The following is a 16,170-nucleotide window of genomic DNA, read 5'->3' as shown; positions in this document are numbered from 1 at the left end:
ATTCACGGGGCCCTGAGCACAAGGACTGGGCACCCTCCCAAGGGTGTCCTGGACTGGGGAGGGGGGGAGCAGGGGGCCCCAGTGTGGACACTGCGTCCCTTATCCTTACAGCAGAGGCCGTCATGGGCAAGAGGGCTGGGCGTGGAGCCCCCAGGACCCAGTTCCCGGGGGTGCTGCAAGGAGCCCTGCGTGGGTCAAATGGCCTTGGCACGAGCCCGCAGCGGGCAGTGTCGCAGAAACGGCCACGGTGTAGACTCGGCCAGAGGCGGGTGGCTGGGGTGGAGAGCAGCCTGGGGCTGCTGGCCTGGAGGGCGCCCACCCTGGGACCCCAGCCGCCCCTGCTGTCCTCGCCGCCAGCATCGAGTTCTCCCTGCTGCAGGATATAAAATGTTTATTGGTACACATTTTGTTGTCTTCTATAAAACAGCTTTCGGCTACACTGGGCCATTGTGCTTGTAGTGGGCACCCGGTATGGGCCCCCCGGGGCTGGGATGGGGGCTGGAGCCCAGGGCCTGTGCTCAGGAGCTGCCCAGAGGGTGCGCAGTGGCCTGGAGGACACGAGGAGTGTCAGGAGGCTGCCCGGAGCTGGCCGGGCTCCCGAGCGGCCACAGGGTCTCCTGTCTCCAGCACACGGCCCATCACAGGGGTGTGCCGCTTCTGCGGGAACACCAGTGGGAGGCAGGACCCCCGGTGCCATCCCCCCACTGATGGCTCCACCCCCTGCAGGCTGGCTTGCAGTCCCTCACAGCTGGGATGAGGCTGCTGGCCTGGTGAGGGCCGTGCCACTGTCGGGGAGGCCTGGCTGAGGGGCGGGAGGTGGGGAGGGCCACAGGGACCCCTCCTCTCGGTCACTGACCAGACCGGAGCGAGGAAGGGCACCACCACCCCCTGCCCCGCCCTGGGTGGGTGGGCGGGGCCGGGCTTGGTGCAAAGGGTCCCTAAGGAGGAGACAGGCCACGGCGTCCGTTTGCAGGTGGCTGCTCAGTCTCTCGGCCACCCTTGGAGCGTGCCGCCCTGGGAGAAGCAGGCCTGGGGGCTGGAGCACCCGTCCGAGGCAGCCCTGGCCCGCCAGGCCCCTCACGAGGCGTTCCCGGAGGGGCCCTGCATCTCCATGGTGACCGTGTTGGGGGTGCTGGCCGCGGGCTCGGCCGGCTCGGCGCCGTCGCGCAGGGCCCGCTGGAAGACCACCCTGAGGGGCTCCCAGAGGCGCTGCGACTTGTCCCTGCCGGCCAGGAAGTACACCACGGGCTTGGCGCCACTGTGGATGCAGATACACAGGTCCGTGACGTACTCGGGGAAGGGCGCGGGGATCTGGAAGACCCAGAAGAGGAACCAGTCGATGCCCAGGTAGATGGAGGACACGAGGAAGACGGAGACCATGGCCAGGACCACGTGGTTGAGCTTGGCCGAGCGCTGGCGCCGCCGCGCCCGGCACTCCACGTGCAGCACGAGGGCCAGGCAGGGCAGCACCATGAGCGGGCAGAAGACGAGGAAGAGCAAGATGCCCAGGAAGACGTCGGTGTGCCTGCAGCCGCCCCCGGAGGCCTCGCGGCCCAGGAACACGCAGAAGTAGTTGTGGACGCCGGTGACCAGCAGTGCCAGCAGCCAGAGCAGGGCGCACGCCACAGCCGACAGGCGCCTGGGCCGCCGGCGCCAGTACCAGGCGGGGAAGACGACAGACGCGCAGCGCTCCATGCTCACGGCCGGCAGGAGGCTCACGCCCGCCACGAAGGCGCAGAGCCCCAGCACCCGGGCCACGCTGCGCACATAGTGGGCGAAGGTGCCCAGGAAGCCGCCGGCGTTCAGCAGGGAGAACACGGCCTTGCTGAAGAGGTAGGCGCCGTCGGCGCTGGCCAGGTGCAGGAAGTAGACGGAGAAGGGGGTCCTCTTGATGGAGAAGCCGAAGAACCAGAGCACCAGGCCGTTGCCCACCAGGCCGCACAGGCAGAGGAGCAGGAAGATGTAGTCCATGACCGCCGGTGGCGGCAGCGGCGCGATCGGCTCGATGGTCAGGAAGCCCCGGCTGTAGAGCTCCGGGGCCTCGCTCACGCCGGGACACACCTGCGCAGGTACGGAGGGGAGGGGCACGCCCGGTGAGCCGGGCTGCCCCGCCCCCTCCTCATCGCCGGCCGGCGCGCACCTGGGTCCCAGGGTGGTGGCCCTGATCTGAGAGGCGAGGAGGGGCTGCTGGCCATGCAGTGACTCGTGGCTCGCGGACCCCCCTACCCCGTGGTCCCCGGCCCCAAGGTTGCTCCTGCTCTATGCCCAAGACCAGAGCCAGCGGCGCAGAAAGGCGCCCCTGCCGGAGCCGGGGCGGAGCTCAGAGGAGACTCTGCCCACAGTGGTCCGTGCCATTCCAGACACACGACCAGGACGGCGCAAGTCCCCTGGATGGCTGGGCGCTTGGCTCCGTGGCTGAGGCTTGTGTCCGGGGCTGGCCGTGGCACAGTGGGTTAAACTGCTGCCTGTGATGCTGGCATCCTACATGGCATCCCACAAGGGAGACCCGGATGTAGTTCCTGGCTCCTGACTTCAGCCTGGCCCAGCCCCGGCCGTTGTGGCCATCTGGGGAGTGGACCAGTGGATGGAAGACCTCTCTCCACCTCTCCCTCTCTCTCTAACTCTGCCTCAATAAACAAATAAATAACTCTTAAAACAGAATGCTTGCATCCCACATCGGAGCGCCCGGGTTCACGCCTGGGTTCTGGGGACTGAACCCACCCCGGGCGGCAGTGGCGGGGGAGCAGGTAATGGCCTCAGGCCCGTGACGTGGCTGCCGGCATACTGAGGGCACAGCACTGGCCACTGCAGCAGGGGGGCCAGTGCGTGGGGGCCCTTCCCCCTGTGCTCAAGTACGAGAAAACTTTGAAAGTTTACCGGGACGAATATCATGAAAAGAAACCAGGCATGGATTTCACAATCTTTGCACCCAAATAAGCAGATCTTCCATTTTGCATGCATTTTTTTTTAATTGAGAGCAGGAGAGAGAGAGCGAGAGAGAGCGAGTCTCGATCTGCTGTTTCACTCCCTAGTTGGTGGCAATGGCCAGGAGCCAGGAGCTTCCTCTGAGTCTCCCCCTTGGGCGCAGGGGTCCAGGCACTCGGGCCGTCCTCCGCTGCTTTCCCAGGTGCATTAGCAGGGAGCTGGATGGGAAGTGGAGCAGCCGGGACTCCAAGGGGCGCCCGTATGGGATGCCGGCGTCACAGGCGGAGGCTTCACCCGCTGTGCCACGGCGCCAGCCCCCCCCCCCATGCATTCTGGAAGCCCCCTTGTTTGCTGGCTTGAAGCAGCTGCTGCAGGGCGCGACGCCGGGCAGAGGGGAGCCGGGTGGGGACTGTGCGGGGACCAGGCTCGCAGCGGCATCCGCTCTGGGAAGACACAGGCTGCTTGGGGGCCTAGGGTTTGCCGTCCGCCATTTACTTTGAAGAGTCTATCTGGATATCCAGAGAGTACGGGGGTGAAAGGTCAAGCACGAAGGAACAAGGTCAAGGGGGTGAGTGCATCGTGCCACTGCTGCAGATTCCCTGTGCACCTGCAGCGTTTCAAACCGAAGATTGCAAAGTGTTTATTTCTAAAGAAGTAAAGTCACTTGTAAGCGTCTTCAGAAAGGATGGAGCAGGGGCTGGCGCTGTGGCGTAGCGGGCAAAGTCGCCGCCTGCTGTGCTGGCATCCTACATGGGCACCAGTTTGAGACCCGGCTGCTCCACTTCCCATCCAGCTCTCTGCTGTGGCCTGGGAAAGCAGTGGAGGATACCCAAGTTCTTGGGCCCCTGCACCCGCGTGGGAGACCTGGAAGAAGCTCCTGGCTCCAGATCAGTCCAACTCCAGCCATTGTGGCCATTTGGAGAGTGAACCAGCAGATGCAGGACTCCCCCCTCCCCTTTCTCTGTAACTCTGCCTTTCAAATAAATAAGATATATATATATATATGTGTGTGTGTGTGTGTATACATACACACACACACACACACACATATATATGCATAAAGGTGGAGTAGGACGCTGTCCCAAGTGGGCTCAGAGAGACCTGAGGCCGGGCTCCCTGCTGAGAGGGACCAAGGGAGAGTCCAGGGGGTCCTGGGGAGGAGGAGGGGCCCTCCATGTGGTGTCTGTCAAGCCACAGGGACGCGTGCCCACAGTCAAAGGCCAGGCCCAGGCCAGCGTGGCCCACAGCATCGGCTGAGCCAAGTGCGGGAGACGGGCACGTGCAGGGCAACACGGGACAGCGTCCCCCAGAGCAAGGTGGGCTCCAGGGCCCAGCCGGCCGGAGCCGGAGCCGGAGCGGCCAAGGACAGGGAAGCTGCTGCTGTCAGCGCTGACATTTCACAATCCCTGCCGGGGCCAAACCCAACCGTCCTGACAGCTTCATTCCAGCCCCGAGGGCCGGCGTCCGCTCCCTGGCTCCCGGCTCTGCGGGACAGAGGGCAGGTCCTCCGAGCCGCTCTGCCAGGGACCTCCCAGGGCAGGGAGCTTCCCGCCCAGCTCCACCCCAGTCAGCTCTGCGACAGGGCCCGGAGGGGTCCCCCTCGCCACCTGCCATCCCCCAAAGACATCTATGCGCTCAACATCTCCATCCTCCCGCCTGTCCTCCCTGCCCCCTCCCCTGCCTGCTCTGAGCTTTCCCTCCGGCCCCTCTCAGCAGGAGTTTGCAGGGAGGGGACTGGGGGGGGGCAGCTGGCCGGCACAGGCACGGGGTCAGATCAGTTAGTGCCTAGCGCAGGCTGGAAAAAGTTTGCCATCTCTCCCTTGCAGCCAGAGCGGGAGGCGGGTGAGTCACTGGGCGTGGCGCTGCTGTTCCCGGCCTCAGGCTCCCTCGTAAAACCCCTGCTCCGGAGCCAGCCCCTCCCCGAGCTCTGGGGATCGCCCCCCACCCCAACCCACAGGCCCCGGCCAATCCAGTCTCAGCCTCTCATGCCTCTGCATGGGGGTCACTCCGGAGAGGAGGAGGAGGGCAAGGGCTGGGGGGCTCGGGGTGCCGGGGTCCCAGGGCTGGGCAGGGGTGGAGCACGCGTGGACCCTGTTGTGAGCCCCACTTTTCTCAAACGCAGTCGTGGAATCCAGGATCTGGCACAGGACCCTCCAGACTTGCAGGGGGTTCGAGAAGTGGGGGTGCGGGAGGGGAGGGCAGCAGTGGGGCCAGGGCGGTGCCGGCAGGTGGGAGGAGCGAAGGACCCCCTGGCCTGGGGCAACTCCTCGGACCCAGCGTCCAGGGTTCCTGAGGCAACCCGGCTGCAGTAAGAGCTGACCGCCCCTCTGCGGCACGATGGGAGGCGGGTGCTGGCCGGCGCTACAGGGCAGGGGCAGGCCCCGCTCAGCGCCCAGCACGCCCGCATCCCACACTGCTCCTCCTCTGATCCGGCCTCCTGCGAATGCACCCCGGGAGGCAGCAGAGGACGGCTCGAGGGCCTGGGCGGGAGACCCGGATGGAGCTCCGGGCTCCTGGCTTCAGCCTGGCCCAGCCCTGGCTGCTGCAGGCATTTGGGGAGGGAACCGGGGGATGGAGGATCTCTTTCCTCTCTCCCTTTCTCACTCTGCCTCTCAAGCAGATGGAAATAGATACATAAAACAAACAAACAAACAAAAAACAGGGCCAGCACAGGAAGGGAGTTCCAGGTGTCCAGTGCTGGGCTCGCCTCACTGAGGACGCCCTGGGCTCCCAGGGACCCTGGGGGAGGGGGGCAGAGCTAGAGGGCGGGGCCAGGGAGGGCTGCTGGGCGGGGCCTGACCTGGGACAGGCGGAGCTGCAGGTACCTGCAAGCCACAAGCTCCCGCCTCCTGTGTGATCCTGTTCTCCTACTTGTCAATCAAAATGCCCCCTTTCCCAGGATGCCCTGGTTCAGCCGAGACTTGGGGGAAAGGCACCATTAAGCGATGTATGTCAAGATCCCCGTGGGATTTTACGGAGGTCTCAGACTCCCAGGGGCTTTCTGCCTGTGGAGGCACCCTGCTCCCACAACTGGCGGGTGGGGGTGGGGGTGGGGTGCTGTCTTCCACTGCAGCCCTCGAGGGGGGAGGGGCTGGGACGCTCTCTCCCCTTTCCCACCCCCTTCTCCTGGGTCGGCTGGCCCCTTTAAAAGGGCACCTCTCTGTGTGGGGCAACCCAGGGTCGTGTGTGTGTGTGTGTGTGTGTGTGTACGCACACGCGTGCTTTCTCACCTTCCGAATAAAACTGATTCGTGCCAGCACTAAGAATTCCTGTCTGTGTGCACGGCGCGAGCCTGGAATGAAGATCCCCCCCCACACTCATGCGCCAGCTCTGCCCCTCCCGCCGCACCCCTGCCCGGCACTTGCCTTGTTCCTGTTGGTGGGATGCGCCTCCCAGGAGCAGTTCTCAGCCATGTCCAGGTGCCTGCTCACCGCTCACAGCTCCCGGCCTGCACCTGCCTGCCAGACGCCCACAGTGGGGTTCCCTGGGGTGCTCTCTCCTCCCTGCCCTCCCGGTCCCTATCCCAGCCCCCAGGGCGGCTCTCATCTTAGGGACGCCCGGGGCCCCTTCCCCCAGTAGCTCAGCCCTGAGGGTATGGCCCCTCCTGGCTGGCAGAGCCCAGGCAGGCCCTGGCTGACCCCCCGGTACCAGCCTGCTGCCCCCTGGGCTGTCAGGTTGTGGAGCCCCATGCTCCTCCGTGGGCACCAGCGAGGGGGGGTGGGGGTAGGTGGCTGCTGGCAGGGGAGCCTTCCTGGAGGAGGAGGGCTGTCTGGTCCTGGAAGATCAGTGTCATGGTCACCACCAAGCCCTTGTCATCACCCCTACTGATCCCTTCCTAGGGGGCGTCTGGGCTCAGGCCGTCAGTGGACGGTCAGTGGTCAGCGGTCGTGCCTGCTGTGGAGGTGAGAGGCGGGAGCCCCTGTGGGCAGCAGGCCCTGACTCGGGGTGGGGGAGCTGGACTCAGCCTAGGGCCCCCAGCTGGCAGTGCGGGAGGGGTGACAAGCTGGGAAGGGGTGGGCCCTGCTAGGTCCTGGTCCACTCACCCCAGGTCCCCCGGAATTGGCCCTGGTCCCCCAACCCATCCCTCCCAGCCTTGCAGGTGGGGAAACTGAGGCTGGGATCCGGAGGGCACAGCCCGGGCCTCGGGCGCTGCGCCCCTCCCTCCCTGGAGGGGCCCTGGCTGCCCGCTCGTTTCCACTCCCCCGAAATTCCTTCCTAGGCGGCGGCGCGGGTCAGCCAGGCCGGGCCCTGCGCCCCGCCTCCCCCTCCGCCCGCCCTTCCTCCTCTTCCTCCGGCCGCCGCTCCCCGCCCAGGGCGGGCTGTGGCCGGGCCGCCGCGCCCCTCATTGGCTGGGAAGGGGGGCCGCCCGCGCGGCCCGCCCCCTGCTTAACCCTCGGCCTCCCGGGGCGGCCGAGGCCCCGCGCAGCCTCTGCGCCCCTTCCTCGGCCTCGCGCGACCCCGCAGCCCCCGAGTGCGTGCGTGAGCGACACAGGTGCGGCGCGGCGCGTGTCGCAGGTGCTGGACGTGCGCGCCCCACCTCGACCCACTTGGGCCGCTGTCCCATCTCCAAGCTTTCCGGTGCCTGCGCCGGGGGCAGCTGCCCACAACCTCCTTTCTGGCCCCAGGCGAGCGCCCCCAGCCCCGCCCTGGCTCCCACCCTTCCGTCCACCTGGGCGCCCGGAATTCTGAGCTCCAGGCGCCGCCTGGATTGTCCCGACTCCAGCGAGCCCCAGTCTGTCCCCTGGCCGGGCGCGCCCCAGCGAGTGGGGGCCCCCAGCTCACCTCTGCGGCTGGTTTCCCTCTTCTTGTGTGGCCTGGCTCTTGTCCTGCCAGGGACGATCTGAAAAAGTGATTTCACTCATACAGGGAGAGGTCTAGACGCCAGGTGGACCCCAGATGGGCGATTCTGAAAGACATGTGTGTGACATGCACGTGTGTCAGCGCGTGTGCAAGCAAGCGTGTGCTCTTCTCGGCGGGAACGCGGCTGTGATAGAACTCGCTCTGTGCAAAGCTGACCCGAGCTGCTGCCAGCTGGGCTCCCTGCCGTGGCTGCTCTCCGAGGGCTGCCAGCACCTGTCTCCTGCACGCCCGTCCCCCCCTCCCCTGCCACGGCCCCCGGCTGTGAGTGCCGGGCCTCAGGGTGCCTCGGGGGAGAGGGCCCTGGCAGCAGACGCAGCGCCGCCGAGAGCCTGTGCCTTCTCACTCCCGGCCCCCGAGGCCCCTGGGCACAGCTCTGCTGGAAGATTTCCTCCGGACGAACTGGGACCCTGTAGGAATGGCCTCCCTCCAAGGCCCAGCCACCGCGGCCCGGAGTGGGGGAAGGTGGGACCACAGCTGCCCACCCTCCGTGGTCCCGTGGGGGTCGGCCCTTGCAGCCCGAGAGCTGGGCTCAGCTCTCCTGCGTGAGAGAGCAGAGCCCTCCCGCTTGGGACGATGCCTGCTGGGTGTTCCCTTGCAGCCCTTCCAGAAAGTCCACTTGGCCCGGGCGAGGCTGGGGGAGGGACCTGGGAGCCCCCACCCACGGGAGGACAGAGCAGAGCTGGCAATGCAGGGCGGCTCGGGCCTGCGGGTGAAGCTGGCTGTGGGGGTCGCGGCTTGCGACAGAGTCCCCCAGGCCCTGGCCTGGCAGCCACGCCGGGAGGTCCTCTGTGGGGGCCCGCCATGCCATGCCCGGGGTCTCTGGGCTCGCTGCCTGCAGCCGCGGGACTTCTGGCCCACCTCATTTTGCTTCCCCACCTGGCCTGCACCCTGGAGGCTCCAGATCCCAGATCCCCTCCCCTGGTCCCCAGGCCCCAGGGAGCTACCTGCAGCCGTCCCGAGGCGTGGAGAGGGTCTCCCACTCGGCCGCGGACCCACCAGGGCGGCAGCCAGCGCCCAGATCTGCCCTGGGCCACGGAAAATGCGAGCTCAGAGTGGAGGCGCCTGCTGGAGAACCCGCCCCAAACCCAATTCCAGGCCCTGCAGGAGGGGGAGGAGGAGGAGGAGGAGGAGGAGGCGGCGGCGCGGGGCAGGGATGAGGCTTCAGGAAGGAATGCCCCGCTCAGGAGCCCCCCCAGAGCCCCCCCAGAGCCCCACTGGGAACTCATCTCTGCCTGGTGACGTCACGCTGGCCCGAGCACTGCGGCCGGAGTCCAGCTGGTAATCTCCCTCCCTCCTGCTGCTCCGGGAGGCATCGCTGCCTGTGTGCGCGCCTGGTGCCTGCGCCGCGCTCCCAGGGGGCATTTCGGGGTGTGCAGGCCCTGCACCCCGTCCTGTCCCGTTGTTTCTGTCTCCTGAGGGGCTGGCAGGCCAGGAGGCGCAGGCGAGGGCTCCACGGGGGACGAGGCAGACTTGGCGGACACCCCTCTCTCTCCTGGCACCCGGCATCTGCCCCAGCCCACCTGCAGGCTCCCGGACCCCAGGGTCCCCGTCTCCCCAGCGCTAATGGCAATCAGATGGCGCAAGTGGAAAGTCACAGCCGAGCAGGGAGGTTGGCAGGGGCGGTGCCTGTGCGTGCGGCTCAGAGGAGTGAGTCAGCCTCCCCCAGCGCGGGGGTCCTGGAACGTGCTAGTGGCCAGGGAGCTGAGCCCACGCCCAGGAGGGCAGCGGGGGCGGGGGTGCAGGAGCCGGAGGGACGGGCCTGCCCGGGGCCGACTTTCCCATGACCCGGGAAGCCGGAGGGAATCCCCAGGTCTCTTGGGGGAGCCGGCCGCTGAGGGCACCTGGCAGAGAACACAGGAGCCTCCCTGGCACCTGCCCGCGTGCCCACCTCAGAGCGGGGGGCGCCTGGGACCGCAGCCCTGCTGGCCGCCCGGGGATGCTGGGGCCCACGCGGCCGTGCCCTGGGCAGGGAGGGAGGGAGGGAGGCTGGGCGGGCAGCGGGCAAGGTGGGGAGCGGTCCCCTCCCGCCCCGGGCGGGCAGCTGGGGCCCAGCTGGGCACTTGTTTACACGGGGAGCAAGCTCCGGGAGGAGAGTAATTGCTTTTGGACACTTAAAAGGAATTGTGCGAAGTGGGCAGCGGCTCCCAAGGCGCCGCCTTATTTGGTATGGAAATTTGTTTCTTTCAAAATTAGCGAGAGGCGCCTGGACTTGGGATGGTTGTCCTCCGCCCGCCGCTGTCCTGGTCCCTTTGGGCCGCGAGCAGCGAGGCCCACAGACTGGGGGTGGGGTGGGGATGGGGTGGGCAGGGGGCTTCGAAACAGCAGCAGTGTTTCTCCCAGTCCTGGAGGCCAAAGTCCAAGATGGAGTCCCCGGTGCGCGTGGAGTCCAGGCAGCGTCCGGCTCTGGGGTGGCAGACAGCGCCTCCCTCTGAGGTCACCATGAGGAGGGCTCCATCCTGGTGACCTGGCCACCTCCCAGAAGCCCCACCTCTGGATGCCATCACCCTGGGCTTAGGGGACACCAGCATTCCGTCTGCAGCCACTGCCCCTCACCTGTCTCCCCCCAGCCCCCAGGGAGTGGGGGATGGCCAGTGGGGAGAGCCCGCTGGACAGGCCACTTTCCAGGCTGGGTCTTGGCTTCCTTGCCCGCAGCCCCGCACCGCTCGCCCGTCTCTGTGTCCTGCCGGGAAACACACACATCACACAAGGGACGGGGCATAGGACCCCGGGGGTGGCCCAGGCGTGGAACCCCGGACGCCTGCAGCCAGGGGACCCGAGAAACAGTCCGTGTGCCTTGGCTGGCACCCCCGTGGGCACGGGAGCCGGAGCAGGCTGGGAAGCCGGCCCCTGTGGCCCCCACAGCCTGAAGGAGGCGGCTGCCGGGGGTTGGTGCCCCCTCCGAGGGCCCACTTTTCTCCCCTGCCGGACCCCACCCTGAGCTCTGCTTGCAGGGGATCAGGGGTCTGGTCTCCAGCTCACCACTGCCCTGCCGTGTGCAGTGGCCTCTTCGAGTGGAGGGTGGGAGGGGTGGGGGACAGAGGAGGCAAGGGAGCGAGGAGGTCCCCGAGGTAGTGGTTTGGGTTTCCCTCGGGGCCTGTCACTCTGGAATGAAAATGCCTCAGGGCGGCGTTTGGCTCGGTGGTTAAGATGCTTAGAATGGGGGCCAGCGCCATGGTGCAGTGGGCTAAGCCTCTGCCTGCAGTGCCGGCATCCCATGTGGGCGCGGGTTCGAGTCCCGGCTGCTCCACTTCCCATCCAGCTCTCTGCTAAGCCTGGGAAAGCAGTGGAAGGTGGCCCAAGTCCTTGGGCTCCTGCACCCGCGTGGGAGACCTGGAGGAAGCTCCTGGCTCTGTTCTGGCCCAGCCCCAGTGGACGGAAGACCTCTATCTCTCTAATAAGACAGAGCATATCTTGGTATCCATGCAGAAGTCAGTAGCTTCGCCCAGGGCACTACAGAGTCACTGTGGAGCCTGGGGGTCCAGGGCTGAGAGCCCCGCCCCTCAGCACTCTGTGGGAGGAGACTCTGCAGACCCCAGCAGCTCTCTTTGGCCTGGGCCCCCCCACCCCCCAGGTGTGGACAGACCCCGCTGATTGGAAGTGGGGGGGTGTCCTTCAAGTCTTTACCAGAGTTTTGGAATCCTAGTCCTGAAAAACAGTCGTGGCGAAGCTCAGGTGGCATAGAGCTTACTGTCGCCAGCCACGCTCATGCGTCCGTGCCGTGGGATTCGGCGCTGCCACCGCGTGCCGGCGCCGTGCGGGAGTTCTGAGTCTCACTTCTGAGGACCCGCATTCTCGGGTCCCCGCGTCACCTGGTGGCTGTGAGGGGCAGGAGGACCGGCCCTTGAGCAGCTGAAGACGGCTGACTCCCTCTCCACGAGAGGAGGTACGGCCCCCCGCTGGGATCAGCCAGTCCCGGCTGCTCCACGCCCTCCCCCCCCCCGCCGAGCGCTTGGGCCCCTGCACCCGCGGGGGAGACCTGCGTGGAGCTCCAGGCTCCTGGTCCAGCCTGGCCCGGGCTTCTTGCAGGTTTGGGGAAATGGAAGAGCTTTCTCTCTCGCTCTCTCGCTCTCTCGCTCTCTCGCTCTCTCGCTCTCTCGCTCTCTCTCTCTCTGTCTGCCTTCCTGCAACTCTGCCTTTCAAAATAAATAAATCTAATAAAATAAAAATAAATAAAATAAAATCCTGCTTGCCCCTGCTTCCCCGTCCGGGTCACGCGTGGTTCTGCTCCTCCTTGGCCACACACCAGACCCTCCCCAGACACCCTGAACTTGAACTGGAACCTGAGACACGGGGCCCACCGCCATCAGCAGGCTTTATATGCTGGGCACAGGAACGGGCGGGTGGGGGGACGGAAACAGGCAGCCCTCACTCCTGGAATCCTGGGGGCGTCTGTCTCCCGGGGGCTGGCAGCAGCCCGGCTTCCCCTGGGGGACACCCCTTCTTGGCTGTTGGCTCAGCACCTGTCCCCGTCCTGTGGTCAGCCAGCCGAGCAGAGGCCACACATCCGTGTGAAGGAAGCTTGGCGAGACGGAGCATCAGGGCACTGCCTGTCGGTGCCGCGCGCTTGTGGGAACTCAGTCCCTGGTGGGCAGCCGTGTCGAGGGGCTCTGGAGGAAGCAGAGGGGACAGACGCCGACAGGAAGGGGCATCTGGGCCCCCGGCGGCTTCCCCCGGGTCCCAGCCGTACCACGGCTCTTGCCTGCAGGCCCTGCTCGCCTCTGGCCCCCTCTGCCCGCCCCCGCGAGCCCCGTCTTGCCATGTGATCACATGGCCCTCACCAGATCCCACACGGGGGCCGCTCCAGCGTGGACGTTCAGCCTGCAAAGCCTGGAGCAGAGCCAACCTCTTTACGCCTGGGGCGTTTGCTGTACGGTGGGAGACGGGCTGAGACGGGGCATCTCGGTGCCCGCTCATGGTGGCTGAGGTCACACTGCCGCCCGGCATCCGAGGCTCACGCCCTGAGCTGCCCCAGGGCCCCACAGCGAGCCGGACCGGGCAGCTTCGGAGGAGGACACCGAATGGTCTCTTCTGCCATCCGGCTGCCGGCACTGCCAGAGGCTTCGTGGAGACCCCTGCTTGCGCCTTTGCTGTGGGCCTGCCGGGTGCCAGGCGTGCGGCAGCTTGCAAAGCGGCTCAGCGCCTCCTCAGAACCCAGGCTTCCGGGCTGGCAGCTGAGCGGGACGGCACGGCCTGGGGGCGGTGGGTGTTGCACCTGCCGTCTCCGGAAGCCCCACGTGCTGTGCTGCTCATGGTAGGAGGTGCCGGGGAGGGGGGGGGTCGTCGCCCAGAGCGGCTTTCTCAAAGTGCCCAGGACTCTCGGTGGGCTGTTTGGCGTGCTGTGTGTTCACGTCCCACCTGTGACACGCGTGTGCCTTGCCGAGATTTCTGGCGAGTGTCTAACGTCCTGCTCACAGCCCAGGCTTCGGGATGCTGTCACGGCAGCCGCCCTCTCCTATCCATGGGACAGTCCAAGACTTCCAGTGGATGCCTGCAGCCACAGAGGGTATGGAGCCCTGAATAGGCCGGGGTTCAGTTTATGAGCGAGGCAAGCAGGGGCTGGCGTGGTGGCACAGCGGGGATACCTGCGTCCCAAATCAGAGCGCCCGCTCAGTCCTGGCTCCTTTGTTTCCGATCCTGTTTCCTGATACTGCTCCTGGAAGGCGGCAGACGATGGCGTACGCACTCGGCCCCGCCGCCCACACGGGGACCTGGATGGAGTTCAGGATCCCAGCTCAGCCCTGGCCAGCCCTGGCTGTTGCAGGCATGCTGGATCAAACCAGCTCACGGGAGATCGCTCTCTCCCTCCTCTTTGTCTCTCTCTGTCACTCTTTTTTTTTTTTTTTTTTTTTTTTTTTTGACAGGCAGAGTGGACAGTGAGAGAGAGAGACAGAGAGAAAGGTCTGCCGCTGCGGCCGGCGCACCGCGCTGATCCGATGGCAGGAGCCAGGAGCCAGGTGCTTCTCCTGGTCTCCCATGGGGTGCAGGGCCCAAGCACCTGGGCCATCCTCCACTGCACTCCCTGGCCACAGCAGAGAGCTGGCCTGGAAGAGGGGCAACCGGGACAGAATCCGGCGCCCCGACCGGGACTAGAACCCGGTGTGCCGGCGCCACAAGGCGGAGGATTAGCCTAGTGAGCCGCGGCGCCGGCTCCACTCTGTCTTTCAAATGCACAAGTAAATCTTTAAAACCTGTATCAGGCAAGTAAGAGATTAACGATGCTAAAACGGAACACTCACGACAAATCTGCAACACAGGCTGCGCGGACGTGGTCTCCGCGTCTCAGAAAGACCGCGTCCCGCGTGCCCGCCCTTCCTCTGCCGCGAGGTGACACAATGCCTGCAGCCTGATGTGGCGTTATTTCTGGAATGTTCCAGAAATATTTCTGGACTGCGGTTGGCCGTGGATAGCTGAAACCACAGAGTGACCGCAGACAGGGGTCTCCCCAGGACCCAGCCGTGACGGAGCTGGACCTAGGACAGGGTAAGGGAAGACGGTGACGGCAGCCTCTTCTCTGTTGCTGTTTTGTCGTTGTTAGAAAGGAGAAGCAGAGCCGGCCGGTGCTGGAATTGTGCCCATGCGCCTCGCAGTGGGAGCCGCTACCCGGTGAGGCCCGCAGTGCGGCTGGGGTTTCGTTCTGTGGCTCCTACGGGGCCGTTCCTGTCACCCAGCCTCGCCGTCGCCCTCCTGTGTGGCTCTGCCAGCCAGGGGCGTCTGCGCCACCCTGCTTTCTAGAACCAGGGAAATGACCACAGAGTGCGCTCAGGGACCCGCTGGGCCTGCTGGGGGCTGGGACAGGACCACACTGCTCTCCACGGCCACTGCTCCGGCTGGGGGACTGCGGTGGGCAGTCTGTGTCGGCCAGGACTCCGCTGGCTCTGATCCAGCGTCCTGTACCAGCTCCGACCTCAGCGTCGCCCTTCCCGGTCACCCTCCCCAGGTAGGCAGCCGGCCACAGGTCGCTCTGGGGGACACCAAGAGGAGGCTGTCCAGCACACATTTAGGGGAGTGCAGCAGGGCCCTGCCCCCTCCCTCCAGATAAGGGGTGGTCCCCGGGAGCCGAGTGAGGCTGGAGTCTGCACGCGGGGGCTCCAGCCGGGTCTGTGGTCATGGGATTGGAACTGTTTTGTTGTCAAATCAGTGAGATCTTGGCTGCCCACCTATGAGGCTGCGCCACAGTAACTTGAGGTTTTCAGGTTGAAAATGGTTGACTTCAGAAATTCTCATTTAAAAATATAGTTATTTATTTGAAAGGCTGAGTGACCACCCGCTGGCTCACTCCCTGTGGCTGCAACGGCCAGGGCTGGGCCAGGCCAAAGCCAGGAGCCAGGAGCTCCATCCAGGGCTCCCACGTGGGCGGCAGAGAACCAGGCTCCTGGGCCGTCCTCTGCTGCCTTCCCAGGCCACCAGCATGGAGCTGGACCGGAAGTGGAGCAGCCGGGGCTCGAACTGGCGTCCATATGGGATGCTGGTATTGCAGGTGGGGGCTTAACCTGCTACTCCATGGCGCTGGCCCCTGAATAGCAGATTTTTATACAATAGAATCAAATGTAAGTGCTCCGCAGCCCTGGTCACTTTGGGCTTCCGTCTCCCCATCGCGCTCCGCAAGGCCATTTCAAGGCCAGGGTCTCCCACCAGCACTCTGGCCTGCAGGGCTGGGCCTCTGCCAGCCCCTCCCTACTCCCGGAGTCCGGTCTGGACTGGAGTCCCCTCTGGGGAGGGGTCCCCGGTGCCTGGGGGGGGGGCAGGGCCAGCAGGCTGTGCAGAGTCGATGCCCTCTCCTGTCTCAGCAGCCTTTCACTTGTAGCGGTGGCTTCCGGCCTGGGACGATGTCACAACCCCACCCACTCCCCTCCACGGGACACAGAGAATTCCGACTGGGGCAACCGGGAAGGGTCTGCTCCTGGCATCTAGGGGGCCGGAGGAGCTGCCAGCCCCGCCCTACCCCCCGGCTTCACGGGCCACTGGCACCGGGGTGGAGAACCCGGGGCCTCGCCTGCGTTTCACGTGGCCGCGGGGGACAAGGTTCATCAATTCCACTGCAAACCAGCGGAGTCCTCCCCGCTGCTGGACCGGCCACGAATCAGCGGCTCTGGCGAGCACCTGCTACGGTCTGAACGTGCCCAAGGGGGGTCTCGGGGTGGGGGCAGGCTGCCTATGGGGGCTTGGGGCATGATGAGGGGCCTTGGAGTCCGTCGTGGGGAGCTCCCATTTCAGGGTCCTGGTGGCTTTGTAAGAAGAGGGAGGGAGGCCACACAGACGGACAGACGGACGGACAGACGTGTGTGCCCCCAGCTCTCGCCAGCTGAGGCCTCTAGACCTTGGCATTTCCAGAGCTGGGAGGCAAAGGGGCTTCTCTCCTCGGCTGGTAAAAGAGGGCAGGAAGCG

The 16,170-nt window shown here is 65.9% G+C and overlaps 1 protein-coding gene across 4 annotated transcripts; it reads right to left on the bottom strand.

Moving 5' to 3' along the window:
• Window positions 1–374: 374 nt before the first annotated feature.
• MRGPRF (MAS related GPR family member F) lies at window positions 375–9,328 on the bottom strand. 4 transcript variants are annotated; one of them, XM_051830776.2, is made up of 4 exons: window positions 9,306–9,328; window positions 7,708–7,831; window positions 6,291–6,383; window positions 375–2,061 (listed from the first exon to the last, which is right to left on the bottom strand). In XM_051830776.2, the coding sequence occupies exons 3-4, from the start codon at window positions 6,336–6,338 to the stop codon at window positions 1,078–1,080; spliced, it is 1,032 nt and encodes a 343-aa protein (XP_051686736.1). In that variant the 5' UTR covers window positions 6,339–6,383; window positions 7,708–7,831; window positions 9,306–9,328; the 3' UTR covers window positions 375–1,077. The 4 variants fall into 4 exon arrangements, with proteins under 4 accessions (XP_051686736.1, XP_051686733.1, XP_051686735.1 ...); XM_051830773.2 differs by lacking the exon at window positions 9,306–9,328 and adding an exon at window positions 8,730–8,936; XM_051830775.2 differs by lacking the exon at window positions 9,306–9,328 and adding an exon at window positions 8,268–8,408.
• Window positions 9,329–16,170: the final 6,842 nt, after the last annotated feature.

The sequence above is a fragment of the Oryctolagus cuniculus genome, chromosome 1, assembly GCF_964237555.1.
Source record: "Oryctolagus cuniculus chromosome 1, mOryCun1.1, whole genome shotgun sequence".
Classification (NCBI taxonomy): Eukaryota; Metazoa; Chordata; class Mammalia; order Lagomorpha; family Leporidae; genus Oryctolagus; species Oryctolagus cuniculus.
Note: the sequence above shows the minus strand (reverse complement) of the source record. Positions and strands in the feature narration are given on the sequence as shown.

What these genes read in the sequence shown, in the direction of transcription:
- MRGPRF (XM_051830776.2), bottom strand. Translation starts at nt 6,338, where the DNA reads ATGGCTGAGAACTGCTCCTGGGAGGCGCATCCCACCAACAGGAACAAG. An exon ending in ATCCCACCAACAGGAACAAG is followed by an intron (nt 2,062 to 6,290) that starts GCAAGTGCCGGG and finishes GTACCTGCGCAG; the next exon opens with GTGTGTCCCGGCGTGAGCGA.